The 18,211-nt window shown below is 54.7% G+C and overlaps 1 protein-coding gene across 3 annotated transcripts; it reads right to left on the minus strand.

The window, feature by feature from the left end:
- Positions 1 to 16: 16 nt before the first annotated feature.
- Positions 17 to 17,615, minus strand: DUOX2 (dual oxidase 2; the record flags this gene model as incomplete). 3 transcript variants are annotated; one of them, XM_081047980.1, is made up of 33 exons in its annotated part: positions 17 to 139; positions 444 to 572; positions 676 to 831; positions 1,165 to 1,323; positions 1,566 to 1,795; positions 2,883 to 3,036; positions 3,290 to 3,417; positions 3,677 to 3,726; positions 4,448 to 4,547; positions 4,726 to 4,956; positions 5,049 to 5,227; positions 5,749 to 5,832; positions 6,269 to 6,338; positions 6,957 to 7,132; positions 8,738 to 8,831; positions 8,909 to 9,134; positions 10,263 to 10,448; positions 10,724 to 10,926; positions 11,108 to 11,221; positions 11,433 to 11,570; positions 11,932 to 12,050; positions 12,248 to 12,423; positions 13,022 to 13,185; positions 13,754 to 13,856; positions 14,124 to 14,214; positions 14,634 to 14,730; positions 14,870 to 14,930; positions 15,306 to 15,472; positions 15,639 to 15,840; positions 16,026 to 16,213; positions 16,756 to 16,920; positions 17,170 to 17,259; positions 17,552 to 17,615. In XM_081047980.1, 33 exons carry the CDS (start codon positions 17,613 to 17,615, stop codon positions 17 to 19), a joined length of 4,617 nt encoding a protein of 1,538 aa, XP_080904106.1. The 3 variants fall into 3 exon arrangements, with proteins under 3 accessions (XP_080904106.1, XP_080904105.1, XP_080904104.1); XM_081047979.1 differs by having other exon boundaries at positions 6,945 to 7,132; XM_081047978.1 differs by having other exon boundaries at positions 6,269 to 6,363; positions 6,943 to 7,132.
- Positions 17,616 to 18,211: the final 596 nt, after the last annotated feature.

An 18,211-nucleotide genomic window follows, 5' to 3' on the forward strand; every position in this document is an offset into this window, starting at 1 on the left:
AGGAGCCAGGGAGAACTCAGAAGTTCTCATAGTGATGCACAAAGTGGGCCTGGTCCTGTCTGTTGATGAGTTGACAGGCCTTCTCTACATTCTTGGTCATTCCTGGAGGGCCGCAGCTGAATACCCCAAACTTCCGTACCTGTCAAGTGTGTCAGGGGAGACGGATTGCAGAGAGAAGGAGAGGCCTACAGGCTTGAAAGGCTCACTTCCCAGGAAGAAGCTGCTTCTCAAGTCTTCCTGGAATGACCAGGGCATGAACCCAGCCCCCAAGGAGGACGCTTGAGCTGGGCATGGCAGGTGGAATTGAAGCCTCCTTCTAATGCTTGACACTATCATGGGGCCGTGGGGGGGGGGTGTCCAGACAGAGAGACAGGGTACTTGAGGGCCAGCATATCCTGGAAGGAGAAGGCCAGAGTCTCAGGTTGGGCAGGGGTGGGACTGACCTGTGGGTGAACCTCCTGCAGGGAGTTGAAGAAGGGCTCAAAGGGGGGCCGGCCAAAGTGGGTGATGGAGCGCAGGCCCGTGAACAGACTTCGGTTCAGCACCTTCTGGAAGTGCCTCTCACAGATGTACTATAAGAAGGAGTGGAGGAGGAAGGACAGAGCCAAGCAGAGCTAGGGTCAGCTCCTGGCCCAGACGGTGGCCACCCACCCTGCCTGTCTGGCCCTGACATACCAGCATGGTGGTCCTGAGGTCGAACTTCTCAGCCAGCTGGGTAATGTAGATGTGCACAGACACCAGGTCCTGTTGGTCATTGTCCTCCACCTCCCGGATGATGTCAGCCAGCCACTCGAACTGCCTCTGGGTCCGTGTCACCCAGATGAAGTAGATCTGGGGACACATGGCTGGAGCTCAGGACTCAGAGCAGCTCAGACACCTTCACCTGAGAGGCTGGGAAACCCCAGACTCCCCACAGACACCAAACCTCTAGCAGGAGCCACAAACCTGATTGAAGGCTTCTAACCAACAGACTCCAGCAGAGGCCCTTCTGGCTACCCCTCCTACCCTCCCTCACATGTTTTGCATCTGATAAACTTGGTAAGAATGGCCCCAGCAGACCCAGTGCCTATGAACTAGGGGCTTTTTCTCATGCTACTCTGCCAAGATGTGGGGACACAATCAGGTCCTCTGTCCCCAGTACTTCAAAGAATGGGAGACACTCACCTTTTTACACAGCATTTGGCTGCCTAAAGATGACTTGAAGACCAGGTCTTTTAGGATGGAGGCAAAGGGGGTGACCCCAATGCCCCCTCCCACCAGCACTGACACTTCAAACTTATGCCACTCCTGGTGGCCCTCTCCAAACGGTCCATCGAGGTACAACTGTAGGGAGGCGAGTGGGTTTGAGTTAAGTTCAGCTGCCACCATAGTTCTAAAGCCAGAAATGGGAGGAAGGGAAAGGCAGGTAGATTTATGGAGTGAGGGCAAGAGGGGCATTCTGGCATTATCTGAAACAACCAGTCTCTGGATGGTGGGGAGACACAGTGGGGAGTCTGGTGCTGCAGGGCCAAAGCCTGCTAAGGGGATGTGGGACAATGTGCCACGTCTGGCCTGGGTCTGGGTACCTTCGGGTATCTGGCACAGCCATCTATTGGAGGTGAGTAGATCTCCCTGAGGCGAGTGGTCCAGGGTCCAGCTGCCCGGATGTGCAGGCTGAGCACGTCTTCATGGGGCGCAGAAGTCAGTGTGAAGGGGTGGTACTCGGTGGTCCCCAGAGCCAGGCAGGCAATCCGCACCCACTGCCCAGACTTGTACTCAAAGCCTTGGGGCCGCTGGAACTGCAGGTGGGTCACTCCTGGGCGTCATGGGCAGAGAAGGGCAGGAATCAGAAGGCTTGTTCCTAGTACCTGAGGACTGGCCAGTACCCTGTCCTCTCCACATGCCTGAGCCACCGGGAGCAGTCACATGGTCTGAGCAAGTGGGACTCCTGGGTTGGGAGTTGGAGGGCCCCCTCCTCTGTTTCCTGGGTAACCCAAGTGGTGGGCTTCTCTGCTCCCCTGTCCCAGCCCCTCTCCTTCTTCCAGCTGCCTCTTTCCACAAAGGACTCAGACCAAATCCACTGTCTTGGATATCGGCTTACTGGTTCAGGGGATCTTGGGTTCCCCAGGGACCATCTATCTCAGCGTTTACCAAACCTCCACCATTTGAGGGTTACCACTATAATGGGCCATATCAGCACACCTCCTGCTCTATCCTTTATCTAATGTTTTTATTTAAGGTGACTTACTTTTGCAATTGGATTGACCTTAACAACAAGCTTAGATCACTAAGGTAGGTGGGAAACCAGTGGAATGTGCTCTAAATAGAAGGCACTGTGTTTTATCCCATTTTAGCCAGATACTGTTTATAGCCTGAGCTCAGCTGAGCCTCAGGCCTGTTCTCTTTTTATTGAAAAAGATTTTCAAGTAAAGTTGAAATGAGGTTAATTTTCTTAATATGTGAGTCCTGAAGGTTAGACAGTCCCTCGACACCTAAGGTCATCTTCAGCAACCCTCTTCAGGGATGCAAATCCCCACTTTGGCCAACACTGACTCAACAACAGACTCTCGCAGTCAGGGTCATTTGCCCCTCTCTGAAGGAGGTATTCTGTGAGAAGGGTTGGGAAAGGGATATATGGTTCTCTGCTCTCACATGGGTCTTTATTGTCCTTAAACCCCTCTGTCTGCACTTTCAGCCACCTCTTCTCGTAGTCACTTCTCTCTGTCTTCAAGTCCTCCTGGGGACTAAGCACAGCGCTTTCTGGGGCTGCACTTGCATCAGGAAAACTGCAGGGGTGCCAAGCTACCAGAAGCCAAGTTGATCAAGTGGCCTGAGCAACTGTCTCCCCATGTCCCTGAGTCAACTTCCAGTGCTCCTACCCAGAGTCAGGCTAGGCCTGATACCTGAAGGCAGCAGCTCCGCCTTCACCACGCTGATCTCCACCTTCTTCCGGCTCAGGCTCACCAGCTTGTCCCCCACGTAGATTAGTGCCGGAATCAGGAAGAAGATGTGGAAACGGGGCAGCTGAATCAGGCCATAGCTGCCATGGATGATGAGCTAGAGAGATGACCAGTTCGTATAGCTTAGGCCCAGCCAGGCCCCCTTCCTGCTTGTCCCTTGCCCAGACCCTTCCTGCCTTGGCCTTGGGTCTGGGCGGGGTAGAAGGGGCTGGTATCAGCTTGAGGCACTGGGATCTCAGATCTCAGGATCTCAGTCTGAGATCTTGAGTCCAATTCAGCCTGCTCCCCCCAGCCATCCTGAGCGCTCATCCCTGTCCCATGGCCTGGCCCTGTCCAGAGAAGTCCCTCACCAACACGTAGAGCAGGATGTAGAGGTGGTGGGTCAGCCAGAAGCCCCGGAAGCTGCGGCGCCGGAAATAGTGGGAGGCGAAGACGTACATGATGGACAGGACCAGGAGCAGAAGCACCCCTGTCATACCTGGAGGTAAGGAAGACGAGGTCAGGGAAGAATCTCAGGACCTCCACCTGGGCTGAGAATACAACAGCATTCCCCACATTCGAACCTCCCTCATCCCTCCCTGGGCTCCAGAACAACTTGCTGAACAGGCTGCAGCTGGGGCTTGTCCTGGAGGCTAGACAGGGAACCTAGAACCACTATAGACAAGCGCATATTTATGGAAAGATGAAGATAAAAGCCGAAAGAACCCCCAGACCCCACACACAGCCCTACTCCCTACCTGGGACTGTCTGGAAGAACCACCAGTAGAACTTCTGAGGAAGCTGGGACCTGTAGGGAAAAGGTACATAGAGCCTCTGGCTGGAGCAGGCGGGGTTCCACCACTGTCACAATGTGATTCTGTTCCTGCCAGCCCTGACTCCTGACTGCTGAGGTTACTGGAACTCCACCCAGATAGCCAGGGATCCTTCCAAGAAACATGGCACCCAGCCGCCTGCAGGTCCACCCTCTGCTCTTTCAGCTCTTCTTCCTCCTGTTTACCCTGAACTCTCCTACTACTGCTGATTTTTGCTTCCTTTTCTATGATACTTTTAGGCCTTCCCAAGTGTCCCTTGAGTGCTTGGTTCATGTTCTATAAGCTCCGGGAAGGCAGGGGTGTGTGTTTTGCTCATGACCCTATCCCTATGCTAAAACAATGCCAGGCAAATAGTAAATACTCAGTCTCTGCTGAGTGATTACATGTATCTTGACATCCCTACTCTCTGGCTTCTGGATGGACACTAAGTGTTGGTGCAGTGAATGGCTGAGATGGCAACTGTGTATCAAGTACATATGGGGGAAAAAACTCCAACTTCATCTCCCAAACTCCTTTTCTGGCCAGCAATGGCCAGCTTCCTTCCTGAGAGCAAGAAAGGAATTTCTCAGCTTCTCCAAGAGGGCTGGCTTCTCACCCTCACTCAATGAGAGTGGAGTCTCTAGGGCCATCTGTTTGCTTTCTATTATATTCTTAGGCCTGCCAAGGTATGCCTAGGGGACCCTCCCCAGAACTCACCCATCATTCACAAAGACGTTGGGGAAGATGCAGGCCAGCAGGCTGAGGGGGCTGACTGAGAAGGTGTAGACGTTGACTGCATGGCCAGCACTGTGCAGAACTGAAAGAGACAGACCATGAGATATGCTACCTGTGGCCAACTCTATGTCCAACCCTGAGGGAGAGGAAGCACAGAGGGGAGAGATGGAGGTATAACTGGCTCCAGTCGCTTCACTGTTTCCCTCACAGCTAGACCCAGGGGGCCGCAGCAGTGGGGAGGATGCCTGGGAGCCACATACTGGCCAGGACAACAGCAGCCATGGCGATCCAGCGATGAAAGTCCACGGCAGCGTCGAAGGGCACGTAGTGGTTCAGGAACGTCTCTCGTAGGAAAGTGATGAGGTTACGGCACATGGTGAGCAGGATGTAGGAGAACATGAAGGAGATGCTGGCCGCTGTGCCCCGCGATAGAATGATGCCCACAAAGGTGGTCTCTGCGATGCCCGAGGGTGGCGAGGCAAAGGTGTAGTCTGGGGACAGAGTGGGACGCTGAAGAGCAGGGTAAGCAACCAGAGGGCTCTCCACATCTCCCTTCCCTCTGCCCGCAACCTGGAACTCATACAGTAGGCACGCTCTGCAAACAGGCCGGCACAAATGGCTGAGAAGACTGCAACACACATGATGTGCCGCAGGTAGTTTTCCACGAAGCGCTTGTACTGCTGCAGCTTCTGGGCCAGGAGACCCCGCTCCATCTTTTTTTGCAGCGCCTCTGTATACAACCGGGGAGGGGGCACCACCACCCTGCAGCAGGGGGAGGCAGGGTGACCCTAAGGTCAAGGCATCCTGGCCTCCCCTAAACTCCACCCCATGAAGGAGACCTGGTAACCTGGCAGGGGTCAGGATAGGCCACAACAGAGGAAGAAAAAAACATTTTGGGGTAGACTCCCAATGCACTAAATCTTTCCCTCTCATCTGTATTTGTCCCATCCACCCCCTCTTCTGTCTCCTCACTACTACACTTCCTCTTCCTCCTGTCTGTTCTGTCCTTCCCTCCTCCTTCTCCTCACACCAGCCTCACGGCTGTACACAAAGTAGGCAGGAGCCAGGAGACCCCTCACTGCCATCTTGGTGTTGCATCTAAGTGCCAGGCCCCTTGCCTGAAGGCTGTTCATCATTCGACTCTACAGCCCGCCAGTCAGGTCAGGGACAAATGAACGAGACTTAGGATGGTCCCTTGTGTGTCACAGGGTGTGGTCAAGGCTCAGAGACCCTGAGACCTCTCCCCATGTCTCTTCAGGCTCAGGGGTCTAGGAAATACTCACTTTTTGCCAAACCTCTTCTTCAGCCCAGGGCCTCCCAGTTCTGGGGTGTCTGAAGCAGGGAGCCCCACTCCCTGGAAGCGGGAGCTGAGAAAAGAAAAATGGGCCTAGTTCTCCCCTTGTTTTTGCAGCCAGGAGAAGAAGCACCAGGTCAGAGTTTGGAGGTGAGGTAGGGGTGGATCCTGAGGCCTATCTGTACCCTTAGAACCTGACCATAAAACTGGTCAGAGAGGAAAAAGCAGGAGGCAAGGCATAATGAATGAATACGAACTGGTCATCTGTTTTGTAGGATGGTTCTGTCCTGTAATGGCAGGGAGAGCCCCAGGCTCCTGAGCAGCATGGGGTATGGGAGGAAGCTGGACTCCCATACCCCATGCTGCTAGGACTGACCAAGCACCAAGAGCTACTTCCAGAGGGAAGTGTCTGACCCCAGGAGTAGATTCAGCCAGCCCTACTTCCTTCATTTCTCTGCAGGGGACCTGGCCAAAGGGTCCTCCCAATGCCCTGTTCCGTTCCTGCTCACCGTTCCCCAGGAGTCTGAGTGATGAATGAAACTCGACAGCTGATGTTTGGTTTAAAGATGGCTGTAACACCTGGAGAAAAGAACAAGAGACTGGACTGGCTTGGCCATGAGGGTGGTAGGGTGGGGCAGGATGGGTGGGGTGGGTTGGGGTGGGAGACTGTCCCTCTACCACCCTCCCCACCCCTGTCCCTCCAGGAAGGCTGCCATGGCACTTGGCAGTGGCTTGCTCGTGTCCTCATCTCTCGCTCCAGCTTTGTTCCCTCAGTTCCCACACTGAGTACCCACTGTGCACAGAGCAGCCACTGCTGGACAATGGGGCGATTCTGTGCAATTAGAAAAAGGGACACCCCTCCAGGTTGATGCCAGGGCCTGAAGATCCTTCGTGTAAAGAAAATAGTGCCTTTTCCTCTGACCAGACACACCCCAGACTAATGCGCATGGCTTGGTGAGCAGCACGTAGGCTGGATTTCAGTCCACTCTTGACCCCTCAGGTGGGCATCTTTGTGCATTGCACAAATTGCACAACTGTATGTGATGTCCTGACTACACGTGCCTGGCTCTGTGCTGTGCACCAAGGACGAAGACAAGACTAAGATCTGAGTTCTGTGCCCCAGGAACTCTCATTTTGAGGACACACCCTTCCTTGACTCTGACCATTCTTTACATACTCACACACCTCCACCTGCACCTCGGACGCAGAGCTGCGTGCGGCGAAGCTCGCTGTCATGGTCCCGCAGCATGAAGTGGAAGTCCTCCCACGTCAGCTCCTCCTTGTCCTGGAAGCCTGACTCCCGGAACATGGACTCCACCACCTCGGCCAGCTGGGCCTTGGACAGGCAGTTGTTGGAGATCTCGATGAAGGACCTGGGGGAGCACCAGAGACAGAGCAGCCTGTCACCCAGTAAGGTCAGGCTCAGGCAGGCACAGGGTGGGACAAGCCCCAGATGATCTAATGTGGTTACCAGTGACCCAGGAAATAGCACTGAGAAGGTGTTCATCCAGCTTGCACCTGATACTAAGCTGGGTGGGGTGGCCACGGGCTCAAAAGGCAGAACAAAAACTGAAAGTGACCTTGACCAATTAGAGATAGTAGCCCTCAAAGAGGGGGGCATCTACAGTTGGGATAAATGTCTACTTAGCATAGGGACACGTCCAGATATGCCATGGCCTTCTCACATGGTTAGCTCTCTGCCCCCTCGCTGGTGTTGATGCCTTCCACACCATTGCTGGGTTCCCCCTTTCACAGCCCAGTGAGAGCACAGACAGTTGGGGGAGAGGATATAGCTGCAAAGGCTGCTACTTCCTTATGCCAACACCCCAGGGCATGGGCAGGAGTGTCTCCACACCCAATCTCACAGCACCCAGAGTGGCAGTGGCAGAGGCCATACTCTTTTCTTAGGCTATGCTTTGGGGCAAAACAAACAAAGCATTTTAGTTTGCATGAGCCCAGAAGAAAGACTTTGTCTCACACGGTACAGCAAGCACAGCCATCACATTAAAAAGACACATCATCTCACTGAGACTGAGCAAGAACCACACTGAATACAGGATGAGAAGGTGGAGCTCACCCCTCGGGGGCAGGGACCCTCTCCTAGATTCCCTACGAGGGCCTGAAATGGCACGCACAGCAACATACAGCCTGCAATCCGTGTCACCCTCGCCATTCTAGAAGCCATGTCCAGTTGTGGCAGCTGGACAGTAAGAAGGATGTGGTAGTTAAGGGTAATGCAGAAATCAATGGCTAGGCTTAAAGGAGTAGAAAGGTTAAAAGGATCTGAGCTGTTGCATGCATTCTATGTATTCATTTGCTCATTTATTTCATCTTATTCACTTAACTATGTATTGAATGCCTGCTATGTGCCAATCACAGCTCAAAGGAGGTGGATTCAGCAGGGAACAAAGAGAGATATAAGCTCTGTCCTTATGGAGCTGAAGGGGGCTGTCTTACTGGAGCACTGTCTTCAAGAATAAGAAGCCTATGAGCTCAAAACTGACTTTTATCAGCACACCACAAAAAACAGAGGAACTTTCCACGTTTCTCTACCTGCCTGTCATGGTGATTAATGGCTTACAGTCCTTGGAAGAGTGATCAGTCATCCATCCTCCATCCATCTATTATTTCACTGTGTAAAGAATTTAGAAAGAGCCAAATGCATCCAAAAGGGGTTAGTGCACGTGTTAGAGGTCCTATTGGTGTTGGTGGTTTTTATGTTGTTTTGTCTTGTTTTGTTTTAACTAGGGAGGGAGAATTTTCTGGCTGGTGTTGAAAATGCAGATATGGATCCTCCTGGAGTCGGGACTGGCCGGGTAAACATTTGAAACCGACTGCTCTGAGAATCTAGGATGCACTGAGGGCCAGCTCTCAGTGCCGATGGCCACATCACCTCCTCATCTACCCTCCTCTGACCTGACTTGTTTTCCTGTTTAAAACATCAGGAAGTCTCAGGACTGGAAGGGACCAGACTATACCGCATCATAGTGAAGAACTCGTCTTTGGAGAGGAAGCCATTTGCATCAAGGTCATACATGGTGAACATCAGGCGGGACTTGTCCTCTGGGGAGCCTGGGAAGAGAAAGGAATGCAGGTCGCCTCTCTGCTGAAAGACCCCTGGCTCCTGGGATGGCCCACCATCCCCCTACCTTTCATGAAGACCACCAGGATGTCCAGGAACTCCCGGAAGGACAGGTAACCATTGCCGTCTTTGTCAGCCAGAGAGAACATGGACTCCACAAACATGTCCTGGGGCTTGAGGCCCAGGGAGTCAGCAAACTCAGCCCTGCTCAGCTCACACGTCAGGGCCTCTCGCACTGTCTGTGGGGAGTCCAGGGGCAGGGTCCCTGCATCCACCTGATTAATGTCCAGTACCTGTACTTGGGCAGCAACAGAGGGTGGGAGAGAAGAAGGTGAGACCTGTGCTGGAATCAGTTTAGTGATCCCTCACATCTTCCCAATGTCCAGCTCAGAAAGGGTGAGTGATGGCTTTCTCCTGGTCCTCAGATACACTCCTGACTTGGGCCTACAGAGGGGGTGATTTGAATCTCTAGCATTGAGCCCATTTGCTCCCTACACCCAAGATCCAGGAACTTGCACAGTAGGAATGGTGCTGGTTCTGTGTCAGGCAGGGAATGGGGAGGGGCACAGTTTGGAGATGCAAAGGAAGAGAACCTATACTGAGGACAGAAGATGTACAAGACACGGGTGGACAGGCAGGAAGAGGCTAGGAATATGTTCTCTTGCCAATTCAGACAAGACTGTCACGTGCCTGATTTGGTGTCTGACCATTGTGCAAAGATTTTAAAAGACGTAACTATCATTTGTTAAATGCCTATAATGTACAGTTAAGTCCTCACTTAACATCACTATAGGTTGTGCAACTTGAAGCAAAACAAAGTATAACGACACCAATTTTACCATAGGTTCATTGACAGAAATGAGAGTTAAGTTCCTAGCAACATTATAACGAAACGACATTATTTGAGGACTGCTGTACCAAGCATTTGGGCTAAACACTGTACATAGAACAGTGTCTTTCAAACTTGAGAGTGTATCCGAATCCCTTGATTCTGATCAGGGGCTTGTAGGCCCCAACCCCAGAGTTCCTGATGTGTTAGGTCAGCTGTTGTGGAAATAGGAGTGCTGAGGATTTGCATTTCTAACAAATTCCCAAGTAAGGCTACTACTGCTGCTGGTCCAGGGGCCATGCTTTGAGAACCAGTCAGTAGACTATCTAACTGAATCCTCACAACAACGCAAGGAGATGGATCCGGTTTTCATCACTGCTTTATAGATGAGGAAACTGAAATACGGAGCGGAGATGATGTGACTTGCCTCAGGTCATGGAGCTAGTGAGTGGCAAAGCCAGGATTCAACCATGGCTGTCTGTCTCCAGTCCACAGAGCAGAAACTTCGTTCACCCCATGTTGAATCCTGCCAGGCCCAGCTTCCCTCCGACCCCTGGGCTGGTCCCATCTTCAAAAGGCACAGCCATAGCACCTGGGCAAAAAGGTGTCTGAAGAAGACCTCCAGGATGCGGCCCCGTTGCTGCTTGGTCACAGCCTTCTTGAACAGCTCCTTCTCGCCCATCTCAGCCACATTGAGGCCCAGAGCCCACTGTACACAGAAGCCCCGCAGATACTTCACAAAGCTGCCTCGCTCCTCCTCGGAGTTGAACAGCAACACCTGGTGGGGAGAGGAAGGCTGAGCCAATGCTCGGAGCTCAAGATTCTGGTTCAGCCTCCCCTCAAAGGATCTTGGATTGAGAGAAGGAGAGAAAAGCTGCTCCCATCTGTCCCGGCTGAGGCCAGGTGAGTGGCCGAAGGGGGTCAGAGGGTGAGTGTGGGGACCTCCGAAAGGAGTGCCTCTCCCAGCATCAGCCGTCACAGGTGAGCACTGTGGCTGAGAAGAGGGTGATCTGAGGGGATTTTCTGTGAGATGGGAGGCAGGATGGGCCGTACCAGGTCATACTCCTTGGGGATCTTGAGCAGCAGGGTGCGGCGTCCACGGTTGCTGGAAAGAATGAGGTTGACCTGCTGTGGGGGCCGCAGCTGGACGGTGCGCAGCACAGAGAGACACCTGTCCAGGACCTGCAGACGGCTGTCTGGGAGCAGCTGGACGGTGATGGGGTAGCTCCTCTCCCTAGGGCCTGCCCACTCCATCGCTGGGGAGGGGACGATTGGGCAGAGCAGTTCAGCAGAGGTCCCCAGGTCCCTGATTTTAGGTCAACTACACTCTACCAGTCTGAGCAGGCACCCTAAAGCCTGACTTTTTCCCCACATCGGTAACTTGGTTCTTTCTCCCCACCATCTGCCCCCTCCTCCCACTCCCCGGCCCCATCTCACCTGGCACTCCATCTTTGGCTGCTTCCTTCTTCATGCTCTCTTTGTCTTTCTTTTGTATCTTCTTGCGTTCTCGGCCCCGGAAATGGGCCACCACACCAGAGATTAGCAGACTCACTGAAGGGGGTCAGAAGGAGCCAGTGGGGAGGGGGGACCCTCACCTGCAGCTTCCCTGAGACTTTGGCTGCTGCACCTCCCTTCTCAAGGCCCCCTGAACCTGGCCTCAACTGTACTAAAGAGCTAGACCTGCAGGTAACGAGGGGCAGGGGCAGTCTGTGGGGAGGGAGGGGCCAGGAGAAGAGAGATGGGTTGGGGGTGAAGGGCTCACCTAGCGGAAGACAGCAGAGAGCCACAATGGTGATACCAAAACCAGGACCACTGCCCTCGAAATAGTCAAACACAGTCACGGGTACACAGGGTGGCAAGCCTTCGGTTGTGAGCTGCCGGGGCTGAGGGCAGGGTGCACCTGAGAGAGAAGGCACAGAAAACCGCAAAGCCTGAGGATCCCACTGCTTGGCCAGGCATCCTTCCTTTCTCCTGTACGGAGCCAGGTGCCCTCCTCCCTCCCAGGCTCACCTCTCTGGAACATGTTCCCCTCAGAAAGTCCCCTTCCATATCCCATCTCTCAGCACCCACTATAATTTGACCACAGGGTGCAGCCTGCAAGCCAGTCCAGTCCCTACTGGGGGAGATGACCTAATGCAGGTCTCCTAACCAGACACAGAAGGGACGCCCTGGCGCCTGGCTCCCTGGACAGCACCAAGTGACGCCCCCAACCTTGGTCCTTTCTCTGGTCACTTTTGCTTGTGTTTTCCCAGGCCACCCACCTTCATTCCAGATAAAGACATTGGGCTGCAGGGCACTGGGGTCCACATTGGTGACAGCCACCAGCACGTCCCACATAGTGGTGTTTCTGATTTCTGCAATTTCTTTCTTGGAGAAAAGCCTAAGTTGGAGAAAGCCAGGAATCGTTAGGATGGAAAGGGGATGCAGGCCTCAAACTTGAGAATGAGGAAAGAGACCCAAAGGGGTTGAGAGGGGGTGTGGCCAGATGGAAATCAAGGGCCCATGGGGGCTGTTACAGGCAGAGGGTCTGGGTCCAGGCTGAGGTGGAGTCTGAGGGGGGGCCCAGGCAGGCCTTACCCATTCCTGGTGTTCTCAAACCAGTAACGGTCGCCATCTCGCAGCCGCACAAACTGGTCAAGGACTATGGTGCTAAAGAGGGGTCCAGGGTCTCCATGGCTCTCCAGGAGCCCCCCAGGGAGTAGCTCCAGCCGAGACAGGTCCTGGTTGTACAGGGCAGCTGTGGCCTCCAGCACCTGGGGGTGAGAAGTGTGTGTATACGTGTATGTGTATCTATGTATCTGTGTATCTGTGTGCTGGGGAGGGCAGCTACTGTTGCCCCACCCCTCAAACACAAGGCCCTATCAACTGTTTGGCTTTCTGCTCAGGCCTGAGGAAGTCTCCTCTTCCTAGGAGCCCCCTCAGTTGGTGGCTCTGGTGGGAGGACCAGTGTGTCCCTACTCACAGTGAAACCACTATCAGATGTCTAAGGACCATATGTTGTGACCATCGCTACCCAGACTGCTTGGACCCAATGATTACCAGTTTCAGGGTCACCCTTCCTCATGGGGAGGAACGCTCCAGGAATAGAACAATGGCACCCAACCCAGGGACCATCCTGCACGAATGGTACAATATAGTGGTGAGGACCATATTCTGCAATCAGATAGCTGAATTTAAATTCTGCCTCTATGACTAACTTACCAACTATGTTATTGGTAAAACGGGGATAATGATAGTATCTATCCTATAACATTTTTGACATAGATTAAATAAGTTACATATGTGAAGAACTTGGAACAGTATGGACACAAGAAAGCTTTAGCTGTTATTATTATCATTACTATTCCTGACCTGGGGGTCCACATTGGAGTTGAGATAACTCCAGTTCCTCGGGGCCTCTAACCCCAAGGCAAGCAGGGCTTGGATGTAGCTGGGCAGTCCCATATCTCGTCCATGTTGGATGCTGCTGGCCATGTAGTCTGTGCGGGAGAACTTGCCAGGGCCGGGCCAGTAATCTAAGGAAGAGAGAGGACAAGGCTATAGATTCAGTCACCCCAACCTTTCTTTGCCTAATAGCCTTAAATTGAGCTGTTGGCACTAACCCCCCGACCCCCCAACACACACATACCCAGCAGTCATCTTCACCTGACCTATGTCCATATCAGCCTTGCCTTGATGTGGTGTCGATGTTACTATGTGTGATGAGGGGCGATTTTTTTCTGGCAAGACTCTTCCCTTAAGACTGAAGACTATTCTAGTCACCAAGCAGAAAATTCCCTGGCCTTTACCTCCTTAACTTCAAGACAGAGCTGGATGAAAACCTTTAGAGACCTAAGCACCAAACAGATTGTGGGGCCACCCATCCCCCACATACTCAGACATCGGTAATTTAGAATAAAAACAACACTAAGCTGTAAGTTGAGGGAAAACAAGTTCAAGTCTTATTTTCTTCTAATGGCTATTTGTAGTGTGTATCTGTGTACCTACATTGTAGGTATCCTAGCTCTGCCTGTTGGTTAACCCGGAAGAATTCCCAAGCTGCCCGGCCTCCTGGCCCCCATCCCCTCTGGCTCCAGAGCTCACCCCTCAAATCTTCAACCACTATCCTGTCCTCCAGCTCTGAAATCTGGGAGGCCATTCCCAGAAGCAGCTGATTCACTGCCTGGGCACTGTTCAGATTGGGGTTCTGGAAGTGAACAATACACTCAATCAAGATGGGCTTTCAGGTCCCTCCCCAAAGCCCAGTTCCTTTCACCCTGGACAACAGCTCCTCAGGACAAAGGGCCCTTGGCCAGTCCTAGACTCTCTTGAGCTGTTGTCCCTAGATAATTTTCTAATCACCTCACACCACCCTGGAGCGGCAACACCCAGGAACAGGAATTACTGCTTTTCCCTGCCTATGTGATGAGACTCACCTTGACCGACCTTCCCCTAACCCTGAACCCAGGCTGACCTCCCGAATCCAGTAGCTGTTGCAGACTCTGAGAGCTGAGGAGCTGCCAAAACCCTCATTCGAGATCTTCTGGAAATGACAGCTGGCATTTCTGAAATGGGGAATCAAGGATGTGGTAAGGGAATTCAGGGAAGAAGCTGAGATGAGGTTGAGTGAGGTGAGGGACTCAGAAGGGGTTGGACAGCACTTCCTTGAACAGAACGGGGATCTGACAAGGTGTGTGAACTGAAGGTAGAGGTTGCTCTTTGTCCACAAAGGGTGGGAGTGAAGGAGGAAAGAGGGTGACCCAGCTGCTGGACAAATCCTGCTCTCAGCAACTGAAGTTCAGCCTTTAAGAGGAGTTGAGGAGACTTCCCTGTTGGGATTGAACCTCCTATCCCAGGGTCCTGTTTCAAGACTCCAAACTCCATTTCCCTTCCCTCACGACATGTGGAGGTGTATAAAAGTCTCCAGGACCCCAGGGCTGCTGATTTGCCACTTCTGCTTCTCCCCCTGCCAGTTCTCCCTCACCTCATGTAGATGGCAGGGGGCACCATGGTGGAGAAGAACTGTTCCGAGGCAACCAGGAACTCAGGGGAGATGCTGGGGTCCAGGAAAGGACTGTACCCTGCCCCATGGAAGTAATAAGAGAAATAAGCTCCTTACACCCACATCCTCCCGTAACATGCTCCCGTAACTGTTTTCTTTCCCCCTATGGATCCTGATTACATCCCCCTTCAGCCCAGGTGTCCCCCCCAACACGTCACCTGTATATTCTGGGGGTGTTTTCCACAGGAAGCTGGGCAGCCACTCATACAAAGCGATGTTCTGAGAATCAAGAGAGGGGAAAAGGAGGCCAGTGTTGGAGTTGCCAGGCCAGGAGACATCTGAGCCCAAGGAAGGCTTAGGTGGGAGGTGAGGACCAGGCAGGAGCAGTCATGGGAGAGGCAGCTCAAACAGGAAAGATGCGGAGGCCTGTCCCCCAGGGAACTGGGGATATGGGGGCGGGGAAGCTTGTCTAAGTGGAGCTTTGCCTCCTTATCATATCAGGGTCTATTCCTAGGCGTTAGCTGTCTGGGGAGGGGTGTCCTCCGGAAAAGGGCGTTTCTGGGTGGGGGATGTTCAAGGATGGAGCGCTCCGCGGGAGAGCGAGAGCGGAGTCTCCTGTGGACCAGGACTTGGGAGGAGGGCCGTGCGAATGACCTGGTAGGTGGCGATGACCCTCTTGCGCGCGTGCTGGAACAGCTCCTCGTCCCCCCAGCGCGGGTGCTCGCGGGCCAGCCTCTGCGCCCACAGATTGTGGTAGCGGAACCAGAGCAGGCCCAGCGCCTGCAGGAAGGGCTCGCGGTTCCCTCGCTCCGCCCCGAAGGCTGCATCCGACGTGGGAGCACAGGGGACGAAGTGAGCGGCGGTGGCACCCAGGGGAGCGGCACCTCGCAGACCCCCAGGCCTTCTGCCAACCAGCCCTGCTGGCGGCTCCGGTCCCCTCCCCCCCACCCCGGTCCCCAGCGCCCCTGCCCGACCCGGCTGCCTCACCGTACAGCCCCCGGGGCCCGCGCTGTCCCGTGGCGGGGTCCGGCGCGGTCCACATGAGCAGGGGGTCCTGGGCGTCCCGGGGGAAGGCGGGGTCGGGCCCCGACGCCAGCTGCCCCCCGGAGAAGCTCCGCAGCGCGTCGCTCCAGGAGTGTGAAGAGCCATAGATGGCGCTGCCGTCCAGCCAGCCGGTCACCTCGTTGGTCTGCGGTGGCACAGGATAGGTGAGCCAGGGTCGTGTAGCGCAGGTGGGTAAGGGAGGACCAGGGCCAGGCGGGTGTTCGTGGGTGTCGGGTGGGATCCTCTCCCCACCAGACACTGCCATTGCTCAGAGCCCAGGGCCCCACCCGCCTCGGTCCAGCCTCTGCCCCGCCGCCTGCTTTGTCTCACCACGTCCCGGGGGTTGCTGGGGCTCCGTCCGGTCTTGGGGTCCCAGCGGCTCCTCTGGAAGGGCAGCACCACGTCCCCGCTCTGGTCACGATCGAACACGGGGTCTCCGGACGGGATTCGGATGTTGAGAAACTCGGCGGGGCAGCCGGGTCTCTCTACACTCACCAGGTCCGAGAGCACGTGGTAGCCTGTGGAAGACGGGTACAAACTGGTGAGAATCGCCACTCCCCAAGGCTAGGGCCAACTTCAAAGTTTCTCAAGAGCCAAACGGCAGATATGTTGGAGAGCAATCTCTGCCTTCAGCTCTGCGGCTTTTTTCTAATCTGCCAAGTGGGGGAATAGTAGCCTCCTCACCAACTCATAAATTTGTTGGGAGAATCAGTATAATTAATACAAGGGCTACCTCAAGCTAATCCCGGTCTCCTAACAGAGCCTGCCATTCCATCCTTCTTGGGGCTGGGGGGAGAGAGTATGATCAAATCGGGAGGGGAGCGGAGACAGGGAACTCAGCTCTTAAGGGCTATACGGAGGTCCAGTGGCTTGGAGTTAGAGGTAAAAGAAATCATGGGAGCAAATGTCCCTGCATTACCCCTAAATCCCTCCGAGATGAAGAAAAGCTCCAAGTGTTGTTTGGGTGGAGGAGGTGGCTGAGAGTCTCAGGTAGGTCTCCCGTGGACCTGCAGCCCGCCCTCAGTGCATCAACCCCAGTGTTTTCCCCCTTTGCCCTCACCGAAGAAGACCCCCAGCACCGTGCGGTTGCGGAGGGATGCCTGCCCCGCTCGGCCCCGCATAGCGGCGTCGCTGAGTCGCCGCGCGTTGGGTAGTAGCGGCTCCCCCAGAGCCTGATACACGCCGTCCGCGTAATTGGCTGGTACAAGGCGCTGCAGTCGACAGCCTGCAGGAAGCAGGAGCGAGCGAGGCTGTGTCAGAGCACTCCGTCCCCAACAAGCCCACGAACCTTGCTCTACTTCTCCCTCAACCACCATCCCCACTGACGAGAACCCCCACTCTCTCCAAGGTCTCTGGCCCCAGGAGTGCCTAGGAGTTCCCTGCGCAGGCAGCCGGGCATCTGGCGGAGGGTTCTCCCCGCTTCTCGGCGCCTGGTCCCTCGCTCCCCAGTCTCCACCCGGACCACCAGACGCACCGGCAGCGCCGCGATCGTGGTGCTTCAGGTTGTTGAACCAGCCGTCATAGCGCTGCACTTCCCAGGGCAGTGAGAGTGCGTCCTGGCCGCCTGTGGGTCAGAAAGTCGTCTCCTCACTGCTAGCCTCCCCGCGACACCTCTAGGACCCGACGGCCTCGGCCCGTGCTTCTCGGGCTCGCGCAGCGCCCCGAAACCGACCCAAGTGGCGATACCTGCGCGTCGTCGTCTGCGCGGGGAACTATCCCAACCCGCGGAGTGGCGCAGCGATCTGACCGGTACTCCAAGATTCAGCGAGTTGTTTGACTGCAATTTTCCCTTCCCTCAACCCCCTGGGGTACTGAGTGACGTCCTGAAGCTAGTGACATCCCGGCCTGATACTCACCGGCTGGATCCAGGGGGCCACTCAGTAGAGCTCCCAGGAGCACCAGTGCCTCTGCGCGGAGCATGCTGACCCTGCAGCTTGGAGGATAGGGGGTGCAATGTGAGGGGCATGGAGCTGCCGTCCCCCTTGCCTACAGCCGGCACACAGGAAGGAGGCGCCAGATGTTTTCACTTCTGAGCGAAGCTTTTAGAAGCATTACCAAGGACCCGCGCCAGCACGCCACTCTTTTGGGGACACCTGGTAGCCCAGTAGGCACTAACGCTGGTCCTCACTCTCCACCTTTCGAAGAACTACCCCGGATTACAGGAGCCCACAGGGCACAAAGTCTTCTGGGACATGTCAGTCCAGAGCAGGAGATTACCTCTAGCCTCCCAGGGCTCACCAAAAGCCTCGAATCCCCACCCCCAACCCCTCAGGAACTGTTTATTCCTAGAGGAAGCAGGGAAAGGAAAGCGGTTAGTGAGCTGAGGGCCAGGACCTGCAGCCCCTTATACCTCGCAATGAATGTCTGTGCATGGACAGGGGGATGGGAAGATCAAGCCCCAAGCCCCGGTCCAAACTCTAGTTTAGGGCCGCTGTCGGGGTCAGAAATTCTTTCCTCTTGGAATCTTTGCATCTCTGCTCCACTTCCTACCTCCACCACCCCACTCTCCCCCGCCC

This window comes from Rhinolophus hipposideros (genome assembly GCF_964194185.1).
Source record: "Rhinolophus hipposideros genome assembly, chromosome: 5".
Taxonomy (NCBI): domain Eukaryota; kingdom Metazoa; phylum Chordata; class Mammalia; order Chiroptera; family Rhinolophidae; genus Rhinolophus; species Rhinolophus hipposideros.